Source organism: Microtus oregoni, unplaced genomic scaffold (genome assembly GCF_018167655.1).
Source record: "Microtus oregoni isolate MIOR12 unplaced genomic scaffold, Mior012 000010F_ref0000083, whole genome shotgun sequence".
Taxonomy (NCBI): Eukaryota; Metazoa; Chordata; class Mammalia; order Rodentia; family Cricetidae; genus Microtus; species Microtus oregoni.
This window is the reverse complement of record NW_024543069.1, coordinates 12,443,713-12,458,047: the sequence shown is the minus strand read 5'-3', so window position 1 is coordinate 12,458,047 and position 14,335 is coordinate 12,443,713. Positions and strand designations below refer to the sequence as shown.

The 14,335-nt window shown below is 39.9% G+C and overlaps 2 protein-coding genes across 4 annotated transcripts in view; one reads left to right on the top strand and one right to left on the bottom strand.

The window, feature by feature from the left end:
* Positions 1-1,103, bottom strand: part of Ift80 (intraflagellar transport 80) — a 78,128-nt gene extending 77,025 nt beyond the window's left edge. For both annotated transcript variants that reach the window (XM_041658995.1, XM_041658994.1), the window contains exon 1: positions 658-1,103. The gene's annotated coding sequence lies outside the window, so the exon portion shown is untranslated. The remainder of the gene's footprint in view (positions 1-657) is intronic.
* A 100-nt stretch (positions 1,104-1,203) lies between these two features.
* The window catches only part of Smc4 (structural maintenance of chromosomes 4), a 32,223-nt gene continuing 19,091 nt past the window's right edge, over positions 1,204-14,335 (top strand). The window contains exons 1-7 of one of the 2 annotated variants that reach the window (XM_041658992.1): positions 1,204-1,345; positions 2,225-2,359; positions 3,307-3,485; positions 4,061-4,252; positions 5,631-5,807; positions 13,238-13,402; positions 13,650-13,777. In XM_041658992.1, the coding sequence (XP_041514926.1) occupies positions 2,230-2,359; positions 3,307-3,485; positions 4,061-4,252; positions 5,631-5,807; positions 13,238-13,402; positions 13,650-13,777 (971 nt within the window). In that variant the 5' untranslated portion in view covers positions 1,204-1,345; positions 2,225-2,229. The remainder of the gene's footprint in view (positions 1,346-2,224; positions 2,360-3,306; positions 3,486-4,060; positions 4,253-5,630; positions 5,808-13,237; positions 13,403-13,649; positions 13,778-14,335) is intronic. The other variant, XM_041658993.1, reaches the window with a different exon arrangement.

The following is a 14,335-nucleotide window of genomic DNA, read 5'->3' as shown; positions in this document are numbered from 1 at the left end:
TATTGAAGGCAGTCAAACCAATGAGTGATTCTTTAACATGGGGGTGGGGTGGGTCGGATAGTTTTACAAAAATTAAAGGAAAACTAACTCTCCAGAAATACAAAGCACAAACACACAAAACTTTATATACAATTTTCGGAGAGTTAGAAACGGAGTCCCCACCACCATGATCCTCAAACTCAGGTTAAAAGTCCATTAACGAAACTAATTCTCCGGGAAATGGAACTTTACATCTGTTTAATAATTCTGGCTATTCCTTTCAGAGTGCAAGGCACAGAAATGCAGTTTATGAACTAATTCCACCATAATGGTAACTAGTTAACACGAGCAACCCGTTTCTCCCATCAGGAGCCCTGTCGGCCAAATAATTACTTTAAATCCAAACCTTTCATTAGTGACACTAACACAAAACAGTTCACAAACCATTGCTCTTCATACGTGGACCACCAGATTACTCACTAACCCCGGTCTCCTCGCTTTCCCGGGAAACTCCACATCCCAAGATCTACACAGAGAGAGCCCTGCTGGCTGGAAGGAGATGGGGGACAACTGATCCCCCGCAAAGCTCGTGTCTTCGGCGTGCGGGAAGGTAGGTCCCAGTGGCCGCCACGGCTTCCAAGACCTTCCTTCAAAGGCTCTGGAGGTGAAGAAATTTACCTCAAGTTCCCGGAAAGCGGCGGCGATTGCTCTCAGAGCTCGGACCAGTTACCAAGAAGCCTCCCGACCTTCCCGTCACCATAGTGATTTCTAAGCGCTGAAAGCGTTCGCCACTCCTTCCCTGTTCCCGCGATACTTGCCAGTTGCAGTCACCGGAGGGGGCCCTAGACCCCGCCCCCGAGTGAGCCCGCCCTCTCACCGAAGGCTGTCATTGGACATCAGTTGTGGGCGGGACCCTGCTGGGTGGTTTGTTTTTTTTTCCCCCCCCTCTTTATCAAAATTCCTCAGTTTCCCAAATGTTGTCGTCCCAACGACGCAAAGGGCTGTAGTTCCCACGGCTCTGTTTCTGGGGGCGACCCTAGGAGAGGCGTCACTCTCCTCGCTGTCCCTCCTCAGCCGCGACCTCCCCCCTCGCGCCACGGTCCTCCCCACCCCCCGGCCGGACCCGCGCATGCGCACGAACGGCCCGGCGACAGCGGTGGGACCCGCCGCACTTTTTTTTCAAATTCGCGGGTCCCAGAAACCATTGCGCGCATTTGTAACGAATTTCCGTTCGAGTTTGGATTTTAGGCGCCATTTTCGAGTGAAGGACCCGGAGCCGAGACACCGGTGGGAGCGAGGCGGGGGGCGGGCGGGGGCGGCCGTCGCACGGTTTGCAGCCCTCTGCTCGGAGCACAGCCGTTGACAGGTAAAGGAGTTCCCTCCCGGATCGGGTTGTCACACTTTTCCGTGCTGTCCCCCGGTTCTGCCGGCGGCACAGGCCTGGAGCCCGAGCGGCCGAGTGCGGCGGAGGCGGTTGGGGGAGCTCCGCTGCCTGTCACCCCTCCCCCTCGGCCGCCGGGCGGCGGCTCCGGCGCCTCTTCCTGGGGGAGGCTGCGAGCCCGTCGGGGCCGGGGCGTCCCCCCCGGGCCTGCCCGTCACGCCTTCCGAGGGGGACCGCAGTCCCGCACAGCCTCTCCCGGGGACTTGGCACGGTTTCGACTGTTGGGCGGGACTCCGCCTCGGCCCGGGAGGGATGGACCCCCGCTGGCGCGGAAGGTGACCCATCCCGGGCAGACGCTGCCCGAGTCCCCTTTAACAGACAGCGTGTGGCGGGGGACTCCAGCCTTTCCGCTGGGGCGGTGAGGAGAAGAGACCTCGACTCCCCCGACCGTCCGGGCGTCCGGACCTAAATGGCGGGGGTTGGGGGAGAGGAGAGCGGGTAACGGGTCCGCCGCTGGGCAGTCGCGGCTGCTCTAGAGACGAACTCTTCTCTGTAACTCGGAGCGCGAGCATCCCCAGCCCCGACGGCGTGGGAATGTCACCAGATGGCTTCCCGGGGCCGGGGGGCGCGTTTGCAGGCTTGAACTAGGTTTCCCCACTTCCCTGGGTGTTCGGAAACCCCCGTCCCGCCCGGTCGCTCCCGCGGTGGTGGCGGTAGCCGCTCTCCAGAGGACCCGCTACCTGCTGCTAGCGGGGTCGGGGGACGGGGGTGGGGGTGGGTCACGGGCGGAGCCCGTCCTGCGGCCGCGGGGCCTCGGCGGCGAGCCGCGGGGCTGACCCGACTCCCGGCTTTCTCCTGCCGCAGCCACGATGCGGCGGAAGGGTACCAAGCCCTCCGTCTGCCGCCAGGAGGGAGAGCCTCCGCCCTCCCCGGACAGCGACCACCGGAATGAGGACCCGGAGCAACCGGACGGCGGAGCGGACGGCGCTGCAGCTGCAGGTGAGTGACCGGCGGGGACCCGCTGGGGTGGCCCGGGCGCGGGCGACAGGTTGACGTCGGAAGGTCAGTGTTGCCAGAAGTGCGGCTCCGGAAAGCCACTCTGCGGTTTTCAAAGGAATTCCAGGCAGTTTTGCTGTAACGGTTCTGGAAGGGATGAGGGTGAGCGGCAGGAGTTGTGGATTTCGATGATGTTTGGGAGTAGCACTGACATCTTTATTGTATTTGGCTGAAAGCTGCACGGTCAGCCCAGAGTTGTTGAGCGCCTCTCCGCCCCTAAACTGAACTGGATGTGATGCAGAGTTTGTGCGCTCCAGCCTCTGCCTTGGATTGCCCTTTTTGGTGCAATATTAAGTTTTAGTTTTTAAAGTGCGTCGCGTGGGGGGGAGTATATGCACATAGGCGAGGCTCACTCATTGTGGGTGCTAGGAACCGAACGCCAATCCCCTGCAAGACAAAAAAAAAAAAAAAACACAGCTGGGCCCCTTCGATTGCCTTTAAGAGAAAAATTAATTTGAGAGCGTGTAGTATTCCGAGTGTAGAAAATAAGAGCCATTGTGAAACTCCTGTGACCGTGTTACTGGAGCTTGTGAGTTGTCCGAAGTGCTCAGCCATGTGCAGTTGGATTTGCTGTCGTTTGGGTTGTGTCTCCTGTTTACTATAGGAAACAGGGACCCCTGCGATAGTCACAGGTTTGAATATTTATGGTGTGGTGTTTTTACTCCTCTAGGAAATAGAGTGAATTTTATGACGGGAGTATTTCTTTCACGAATTTTACTTTTCATAAAACTAAGCTAAAAGATTATCCATCCCCGTGAGTTTAGGATATTTGTGTGGAAAATAGTTTCCTGGGTTTCAGATGTAACATCACTCGATTCCGTTCTTTAAATAGACCTCCACCCAATTACACTAATGTAGGCTTTCGCCTCTTTGCCTTTCCCTTAACCTAGAGACTCCATGTGAGGAACTTGATAACAGAAGTTTAGAAGAGATTTTGAGTAGTATTCCTCCACCCCCACCTCCAGCAATGGCCAGTGAAGCTGGAGCTCCTCGACTAATGATAACTCATATTGTAAACCAAAACTTCAAATCCTATGCTGGAGAGAAAATTCTGGGACCTTTCCATAAGGTATTTGCCCTTTTAAAGAACTTATAATACGTCTTTATTGCAAGATATTTCAGTTTTCTATCTATCCTGACTCTTTACACTGCCACACACACCCTAGTAGACACACATACAATATGTTGCCTATGATTTCAACAGCAGGAATTAGTTTTTCTTTATCGGATATCTTTTCATCTCTTTAGTAATGACATTTTCATGTTGAATCTGTGTTTTTATAAGGGAATGTTTTCCCATTGGCTGTTGTAATGCCTTCTGCAAAATGTTGGAATTAGACTTTGAATATGGTTTTATTGAAGATACTAAAGCTTGTGCTAGAGCAGAGCATGCTGTAAGAAAACTCAAAGTGGGTTTTTGGAGTATGTGGTTTCCCTCCGAGCACCAGCTCACTGTCATTCTTGGGGAGCTCTCCTTATGCTTAATTCTAAAGAGAAAGAAAGAAGAAAACTCATGTATATTCTAATAATGAAAAGTTTTAAGTGCCTTTAGTTTTTTACTATAAATTAAGGTATTGGGTAGTTTAAAATTAATAGTTTTGATGTGATTATTTAAATTTAAACTTTTAAATTATTTTTATGCAGCGCTTTTCCTGTATTATTGGGCCAAATGGCAGTGGAAAATCCAATGTTATTGATTCAATGCTTTTTGTCTTTGGCTATCGAGCACAAAAAATAAGGTCTAAAAAGCTGTCAGTGTTGATACATAATTCTGATGAACATAAGGATATTCAGAGTTGTACTGTAGAAGTTCATTTTCAAAAGATAATTGATAAGGTAAGAAATTATTTTCTATTTGCAACTTCAAGCAAGAAAAACAGCTGGGCACATTTTGCTATTGTAGGCCTGAATTGTTTCTTTACTATTTGTGTATAATTAAAGCAAAAGAAATATTGCTTCTGTGGCCATATTTACTTCAGCTTTTTGGAAGAAAACAGTGATTTTGGGGAACCCTGAGTGCTAAATATACATTCATTCACTATAAATACAGACTTGATTTTCAAAGTTACATTTTTTATTGCTTTAGAATAAACATTTTAATCTTTAAAATGTAATGGTTTACTGAGTTGCTATTCCCATTCTTTCAATGTACATTTGTTATTAATAGCAATGTGTGTATCTGTGTGATATAAAAGAACTTTTCTACGGTTTGAACTACTGTGATGCTTTTTTGAAATGGTAGGGGCCAAGCTAGCGTTTTTGTTTTCTAGAAATGTAGACCATTATAAATAATGACCAGATTATTTACATGGTTCTGTGGGTGTTTTTCTCATCTATTTACTTATTATATTAGACACTTGATTCAAAAAGCAACTGAAAAGAACCTACAAATAAGGAAATGCACATGATGAAGTGGTTAGATCATTTAGGTGGTGGGGTTTTTTTTAACATAAGGAAATTACACAGAAGCATTTATCTTAATTTTGCTTCTTAATTCATTCTGTTGAGCACCTGAGTTAGAGAATAGAGAACGTATGCTAAAATAGATTGCTTTCTTTTATTGGGTATATAATTGTGAATTTTTTTTTACGGTTTGTTTTGCTTTCAGTTGATGATAGGGGATGCTGTTCAGGAAGGTGCAAAGGGGTATCTTGTGTTGTACCACCCTACCCCTACTAAACCCGACTAACAGCCTGTACTCCCTGACAAGATTACCACCAAAAATGTATTTTCCCTTAATATGTTCCTTAAGTCATCTCTTTCTGTACAACTTTTTAACCAGTCAGCATAGTTATTAGTTTGAGTGAGGTCAGGTTGTTTTAGATATATCCGGACTTTTGTCCACCGTCCTTGGTTCTTATTCAAATATATTTTTTTTGGCTTGTTTGGAGCTAAAGTTTTATTTGCTGGATTTTGGCTTTTTGGTTTTAGAGATCTTTGAGAAAGAAACCGAAAGACTTGGAGAAGTATCTAGTCCTTGCTAAAGCAATGTTTTTGTTTTTATTTTTTTAATTTTAGAGCAATTGTCAGTTTGTGTACATACTTAATTCAGAGAAATAAGGACTAAATTCTTTATATACATGTATGACTGAATTTGTTAATTTAAGAAATATTTAGTCCATTGGATTAGTTTCATTATAAAGTAAATGGAATTTAGATCAGACCTGTGACTTTAATACCAACCGTTTTCTGGTTTTGTTTTTCCTAAAAACAGGAAGGGGATGATTATGAAGTCATCCCTAACAGTAACTTCTGTGTATCTAGAACAGCCTACAGAGATAACACTTCTGTCTATCATATCAGTGGGAAGAAGAGGACATTTAAGGATGTTGGAAATCTTCTGAGAAGCCATGGAATTGACTTGGACCATAATCGATTTTTAATCTTGCAGGTAAGTTTATAAACACTTCTAAGGTTCTTGGTTTTTAATTTTTGTTTTGTAATCAAGCTTGAAAGCATGTTCTTCTTTTTACTGAGTCCTGTGTTTGGAGCCTTAAAGTACTGTAGCAGCACATCATGGTTTACATGCTGTAGTCAAGATGCGAATCATTATTTGCTGCTCTAGAAATTTAAGGAAATTCATTCAGAATTTTATGTTTATCGGTGTATGTTTATTTTATGTTTTGATATTGGACATACTTGTTCCGCTCTAGCAGCACGTAAATATTGGCGTAGTGAAATAAATATTAAACACCAATATTATTGTGCTGCTTTAGTGTGACAGGCATACAGCAACTATCACTTCTGTTTGTATTTCCCTTTAAAATAACATTTTAAATGAGATCTTTTAATAGTCTGCCCTTTTTGTTTATTCTCGTTTTTCTCTAACCTAAAAACTATATACTTTATATTTAACAAGTTTCCCTGAACTCCTAATATAGTATTTTTAACATCTATAGTGTTAATAAAGGTTTACTTAAAATGGGTCTTCTTTTGTTTACAGTGGTCTGATTCTTAAACCAGTAATGTTAGTATCGTCTCTTAGAGAAGTCTTTTTTAAAAGAAAGTATAAAAATTAAGTGTCTGGTATTAATTTGATTTTTAATTTGAAATTCCTGTTTTGATTTAAAGATGATTTTATTAAACCCTGTATTTTGTTGTTTGTTTCTTTACCTCCCCCCCCTTTCTTTGGGAGTGTGTGTAAGTAAAAGTATGTCCTGCTAGTATAACTTGTTGCAAGGAAAATATTGTCACTGGGGAAAGGAGCTGTTGGTTGATTAGGTTTTTGTTTGTTTTTTCGTGGTGGTAGGGTTTTGGTTAGTTGGTTTGTTTTGGTGAAGCTCTGCCTTTGTTAGGTATTATGAAATTCCTGTTTTGATTTAAAGATATCTTATTCTTTTGTCCTCTCCCAAGCTACTAAGAGCATATAAAATTTAGAGAGATGTTGCTTATGTAGAGGTAGCTACTGCTATGTTCTATCATATGCTACTGATTTTAAAATAAGTTAGGAGTTTTGATTTGATACAAAATGTTTTGTTGTGAGGACTAAGTATTCCCATTAATAATAATTTTTCACACATTTTAAACTATATTCCTAAGGATTTTTTTTTGTAAACATACATTGTATAGAAGGCAAATAATAATTTTCTGGAATAACTTTTACTACCCTTAACTATCAGAATAGTGCATTTACAATACTTCAATGAACCATTTAAAAATAAATATTGAAAATAATCACATGCATGTAAATAAAATTTGAATTTATATAGATATGTTTTAAGCCATGGGTGTTTTTGCTTTCTTTTTTAAATGAATTGTTCTGTTTTGTGGATTTTCATATCTGGGAATTTAGCTTGATAACCATGAATAACAAGTTGCATTACTTTATAATACTAAATTTAATGATGGTAACATTTTTGTAAAGAATTATACTTACCATTTGTTTATTCTTTGCTATTTGCTTAACTTTATCCTGAAATAATCAGTTTTGTGCCAGTGAAAAATAAACTATTTTAGGTAAAGTTTTTATGCAGCTTATTTATACAATTTGATAATGAAAAAAAGTGATAAAGCAACTTCCCAAAGTCATAAATTACAAAGTGTTGAGTTTATATTTAAAAATATGCTTCTGAAGTCCTTAAGATGCTTATTTGTTATTATCTGAACCCTTTTATGTACCCTTACATTTTTATATTTACCAGACAATACTAACAGATTCAGTTTGATTTGGTTGGATTTAGATAAGAACTTTAGCAAGCTACCTTTTAGGAAGAAAAAACTGGACATTGAACTTAAATTTGTGGAAAAGTGGAAGTAGTGTTTGTGAGTTTTTCTTAGCTTTTTACCAAAATATTTGACTCTTGGACTAATAATAGACTTAAAGCTTGTGAAGATAAGATTATAGCTTCTATCTCATTCTTCCAATCACTAACATTTATCTTAAAAATTACCCCTGATAGGATGGGGAGAAAACTGACACAGTATCATAAGATCAGCATCCAAGACATAAGTATACAGACTGGACAGTAATGATGATTGCATCACTTGTAATATAAATTTAGATAAAGCAAATTTTTTAATATTAAAATGCACTAAATTTTAGAAATTGTTTTTAAAAGCTTTTCTGGTGTTATGGATTTGTTTTTTTAAGTAAGCATTTCTAGTATAAAAATCCATTTAAATTTTCGGTAACCGTTCTGATGTGTTTCTGAGGAGTGTGTGAAGGTTAATGTGAAGGTGGTTAAAGCCCTTTCTTTTCCCTGGATACTGGCAGACTGCTGGGCGTGTCCACTGCAGAAGTAGTCAATTACAGTCACCTGGCCATTGGTTTGCTTAGTTTTATATCGTACTGGAAAAGTTTGTGACATTTTAAGACTATTAGTCCAAACAGGAAAGGTTTTATTAGTCTGTATTATTTCATAGGTGACTATTACTTAATTAGATTTGATTGGTTTGCTCCATTAGTTAATGCTTTTGCTCCATTCCTGTTAGAGAAATGGTAATCGTAGACTCGTTACCTTTCAAGGTTACATTAATAAATGGGTGTGTTGGGAGTGGTTTTGTAAATTCCTTAAAAAGCAGAAATTGGAGTTTGTCAAAAATTTCTGTGTTTTGTCTTCATATTACAAAATAAAGCATTTTTGTTAATGTTTTCTACGCTGGAGAATTGATTAACCTAGATCTAAGTTATTACTCATGTTTTTTAATATACTTTTACAGTTGGCATGGCATATAAACTATTTGTTGTGATCTCTTAATCTGTAGAAATAAGAAATCTAAAATGGCAAATCTATGACTTAAGTTCCAAAAATATTTTTACTAACTAGTTTTCCAAAGGTGCCTGGCCCAGTGTCTCAACTATGGAAAACAAGCTAGGAAGCTGCCACTAAGCACCCAGAATAGATAGGAAAACTAACCACAAAGCATTCTTTTTTTACTTCTGTACTTTGGACAGATATTAACCTTGGGGATTTGGTTACTTGTCCTCTTGTAAAAATAAATTAGGATAAACTACTTGAGGAAGATAGAAGTTAACTTATAGTGTAGCAAATAGCAGGGAAAATTAAAATGATTTAGGAAAAAAAAAATTTAAAGAGCCCAAGGGATTAGAATATTCTTTGGTGATAGTCATTGTCTAGCACACATGAGGCTCTGGCTTGATATCTAATGTGTATGAGTGTTTTGCCTATGTGTATGCATGTGTACTGTATATATGGTTGGGGCCAAGATGCTCAGGAGAGGCCATCAGAATCCCTAGAACTATAGTTATGGATGGTTGTGAGCCACAGTGTCAGGGCTGGGGATTGAGCCGGGGTCCTTTTAGAAGAGCAGTCAGTACTCTTAAATGCTAAGCCATCTCTCCAGCCCCCTCCCCATTTTAATGAAAGTAAAAGAACTAATTTCACTTCCAAGTCCTGGCATTTCAGGTGTGTGCTGCCATAGCCGACTTTCTTTTAGATTCTTTTTTTTTTTTTTTAAAGATCTATTTATTTATTATGTGTACAGTATTGTCAGTATTCTGTCTGCATGCCAGAAGAGGGCACCAGATCTCATTACAGATGGTTGTGAGCCACCATGTGGTTGCTGGGAATTGAACTCAGGACCTTTGGAAGAGCAGGCAGTGCTCTTAACCGCTGAGCCATCTCTCCAGCCCCTTTCTTTTAGATTCTTAAGTTCTAAGTGCCTGTAAGTAAGATTTTCAAAGAATGGTTTAACTGAATCACAAGATCCTTGATACCCAGCAAAGCCTTCATTAAGTTAGGGCTTAAGCACCTTTCTAATTTATTTTTCCCCCTTCTGTTGCTGGGAATCAAATGCAAGGCCTTCTGCAAGCACTCTACCACTAAGCTGTATACCCATTCCCACTACTCTCATACAACAGTGGGGGGGGGGGGGTGGTTAAAATTTTGTTCAGGGAATGCTAGTGGCTGTGGCACATGCCTTTAATTCCAGAATGCAGACGGGCAGAGGCAGGAAGATCTCTTGAGTTCAAGACCAGCCTTGTCTACACAGAAAAACCCTGTCTCAAAAAAGAAAACTTTGTTCGGGCACATGGGTTTATTCTCAGAAGTCAGAGGCAGAGACTGATCTCTGAGTTCTTGACCTATAGAGAGCGACCCTGTCTCCAAAAACAACAACAACAAAACCAAACTGTCCAGTATGCTTTTAAGCTATAGAAAGTAGCAATGACTAAGGGTGTGTGAAATTTTAACAGCTTCAGTTATAACAATTTGAAATGTCTTTTAGATATCACTATTGCACTATAATGAGATTTGTAACCTTGGTTTGAAAGAGTGGCCCTTTTAAGTTCAAGTGCTATAAACTTTTTCTGGATAATGGGAAGAAAGATCTTAGGTGGTTATTCTTGTTGCAGAGAATCTGAGATTGATGCCCAGCATCCAGTTTACAACTGCCTGTTACTGGCTCCAGGGGATTCAGCATCCTCTTCTGAACTGTGTAGACAGACACCTGCACTAATGTGGGCACATAGGCATACATGCCCAACTTAAAACCTTTTTTAAAAAAACTATTTCAGAGTGGGGCTGTGGTGGCGCATGCCTGTAATCCCAATACTAGGGAGGAAGAGACAGGTGGATCTCTGTGAGTTCAAGTTCAGCCTGGTCTACAGAGCGTATTTCAGCACAGCCAGGACTGTTACATACTGAAAACCTGTCTTGAAAATCAAAAAACAAGAGAGAAAGAAAAGAGGCACTGGAGAGATGACTTAACAGTCAAGACAGAAGGGGGTACTACCTATATGTGGTACATAGACATATATGCCAGCACTACAACCTACACATAAAATAATAAAATGATATTTTAAGCCACAACAGTCCTAAAAGAGATGAGTAAAAGCTTACTGGTTGTCCTTTATTCACTCAATAACTGGTCTTTAGGCTGAATACAGTAGTAGGGTGTGTTCATGCTCTCCTTAAATCCTAAAACTCAGGAGGCAGAGGCAAGCAAATTTCTGTAAATTCAAGGCTAGCCAGTGCTGCATAGAGAGGAGAGGCTCTTTCTCAAAGAAAAACAAAAGCAGTAATACAATATAATACAATCTAACGCATACTGTTGCCTGAGACTTGACTTGGAACTATTTGGATTCATAAATGAACTTGTCTTTAACTTTATTAGCATGAGAAGAAATCAGCTCCACATCCTCCATTTTATTTCAGAAGGAACAATAATAAAAATGACTACCATGCTTTCTCTGAAGCTAGGTTACTTCCTGATAACTATAGACACCTTCTAAAAGTAGTTTGGTCAGGAAACATAATACTACTTAAATGTGGGATGCTGGGAACCAATCTCAGGTTTCACTGGACCCCATGTTTTGAATTTTTGAAAAATATAGACTTAATATCTTGTCATTTGACTGAAATGTGGGTTCTTTTGGCATTTTTTTTCTTATTTTTCTTCATTTTTAAATAGACATTTAGATAATTCAACTTGAGTCAGGTACTATATTTTGTAAGTCATGGATACTACTGAGCATTTTATAATGCGCAGCACTATAACCACAGCAAAATCATTGTGCCCAGATACCAGCAGTGCAACTGTTGATAAACTTTGCCTAAATAACTCTGAGTAAGACTGAAATTTGTACTATAATCCAAAGCTTTGGGCATACTTCAGTATGGGTCCTGTCTACACTTATAATTGTGTAACACGAATAATAAAAATCTAGAGACAGATATTGGGGTTCAACCCGAAGACCAGAAAAGCAAAGCAGCCAACCACTGGCTTTTACCTCGACCTCAGCTCAGACCAAAACTGGGCAATATTGTCTATTTTCAATTCTCAGATTGAGACTGGAAGTGAGACCTGTCTCCTCCCATCTTATATTCTTTTCTAGTGCTGGAATTAAAGACATGTACCACCACTGCCCAGCCTATACAGCTAACTAGTATAGCTGCTGGGATTAATGGTATGTGCAAACCACTGCCTGGCCTGTATGGCTGACTAGTGTGACTTCTTTGCACTGATCTTCAGGCAAACTTTATTTATTAAAACAAGTAATATACCACTATATAATTGTTGATAAGAGTTAGATGGGAAAGTACTCTGCATAAGTACCTACGTAATATAATAGTAGTATAAATACAGGCATTTTGATTTACAGTTTCACTCTCTACTTGGTGATCATGTGGTGCTGGATCACCAAAGTACTAACATTGTGGTGATGTATAAAAAACTATGTAAATAAAACTGTTAGCCTTTAATCCCATAGCTCTTGGGAGGCAGTGACTGGTGGAGCTCTTCAAGTTCAAGGGCAGCCTGCACTACCTATTAAAACCCTGTCTTAAAAATCAGCAAACTGGGGCTGGAGAGATGGCTCAGAGGTTAAGAGCATTGCCTGCTCTTCCAAAGGTCCTGAGTTCAATTCCCAGCAACCACATGGTGGCTCACAATCATCTGTAATGAGGTCTGGTGCCCTCTTCTGGCACCAGAATACTGTATACATAATAAATAATAAATAAATAAATATTTTTTTAAAAAAAATCAGCAAACTGCAGTAGTGACTAGATCGTAAAATGTTAAACTACATTATTTTCCTTCAATACATTTTAGTCTTGTTCTTAAGGTTTAGTCATACGCTTATAAAAATGGGAATTACTAAAATATCTCAGCATGTAATTCTTTTCTTGACCATTTAGCTAAAAATAGGATTTTTCCCCCACTTGCCTGTTTATTTGCTATTGAGATGTTTAAAGAACAAATAGAATTTTCTACAGAATTTTTTTCACTTTCAGATTAATTGGTTACCTGGGAATCAACCTTAGGTGTTGATTATAGATTCTTCTTTTTAGGTAGTCAGAGGTTTTAATTATAGTTCAAGTTCATATATTGATTACAAACAGTTTTCCTCTGTAGCCTATTATAGTCCTGTTTGCTCTCTGTAGTAAGGGTGCTTAGAGGAAAAGATAATTTCCTTTTCCAGTTAAGACTCTCAGTTCAGAAAAACCAGAACATTAAGTTTTAGTCATCTTTTATGGAGTGGGTCACTTTTTAGACTTACTACTAGGGTTATAGAGAAGTTAGATAGTGAAACTAGAAGCTCTCTGGCAGGTTTCCTTATATAGTATAACTATGAAGGGAACTTTTGAAAATTATTTTTCAATGAGAGATACTGATAATTGGTACCTTTTCAAATTTTGCTTAACAGAAAATTTTGTTTACTTAAGACTCCAGCACAGGGTGCCTTTGTGTTGGTATGTGCTGTCAGTCATTTTATAAGCTTATGTATGAAAGGGGTTTTAGACCCTTGCATAAAACATCCTTAGCCTGCCTGAAGAATATCATTTTAGTTGAGATTACCCTCTTCTTTCGGGAGAAATTTAGCTGTTGTATACAATGAGTGTGAATGTGACTCTCTTAAAGGGTGAAGTTGAACAGATTGCTATGATGAAACCAAAAGGCCAGACTGAACATGATGAGGGGATGCTTGAGTATTTGGAAGATATAATTGGCTGTGGACGGCTAAATGAACCTATTAAAGTCTTATGTCGGAGAGTTGAAATATTAAGTGAAAACAGAGGAGAAAAGGTAAATGAATTTCCAGTAGACATTTATTGCCAATGAGAATGTCTTGTTTATGGATCAACTGTATTTATTTAATTGAATACATACTTTTTATAATTCATGAAGAAATGTTTGGGATTTTTTGTTTGTTTGTTTGTTTTACTGAACCCTCTATTTTTATACTAGCCTTTGGGTGAAATATTTTACTTGGTGTTTATGTTCCAAACTGATTTTATATATGAACTATGTTTTGACTCTTCAAATTTTGTAGTTAAACAGAGTTAAAATGGTGGAAAAGGAAAAGGATGCCCTAGAAGGAGAGAAAAACATAGCCATTGAGTTCCTTACCCTAGAAAATGAAATGTTTATAAAAAAGAATCATGTCTGTCAATATTACATGTAAGTACTCTGGTCAACTTTGTATAAATTTCTAAGCATCAAAGCCTTCTTTTCTATAATACTGTGACGATGTAAATTTTTCTGAAAGTCACTAAGTACTAACTTTTTAATGTCATCTTTTAGTTGTGCCTGTTATGAATAATGATTGTGTGTTTGTGTGTGCACGTGTGCATTGCATACAGTAGCCCTGTCATTCAAGGATAGTATTCAGAACCTAACAGAAACCACAGGTAGTACTAAACCCTTATATATACTATTGGTCTCCTTCCGCAGTGCCACAACATCAGAGTAATCTGGGATGTGGTGCTGCTGTTTTAATTATTACTATTACTATACAAGGGTAGGTAGACTACCTTAGGGATCATTTTCTCCTTCTACTAGGTGGCTCCAGAGGTCGAATTCAGGTAGCAGTTATGTCCTGCAAGCACCTTTACCTTCTGAGCCATCTCCCCAACCAATTGTGGGTTTTTTTTTTTTACAGTTTGGTGGGGGAGGGGTGCATACACGCACAAGTGTGCACATATAGAAACCATAGCAAAATATGGAGTGTCTTCCTCT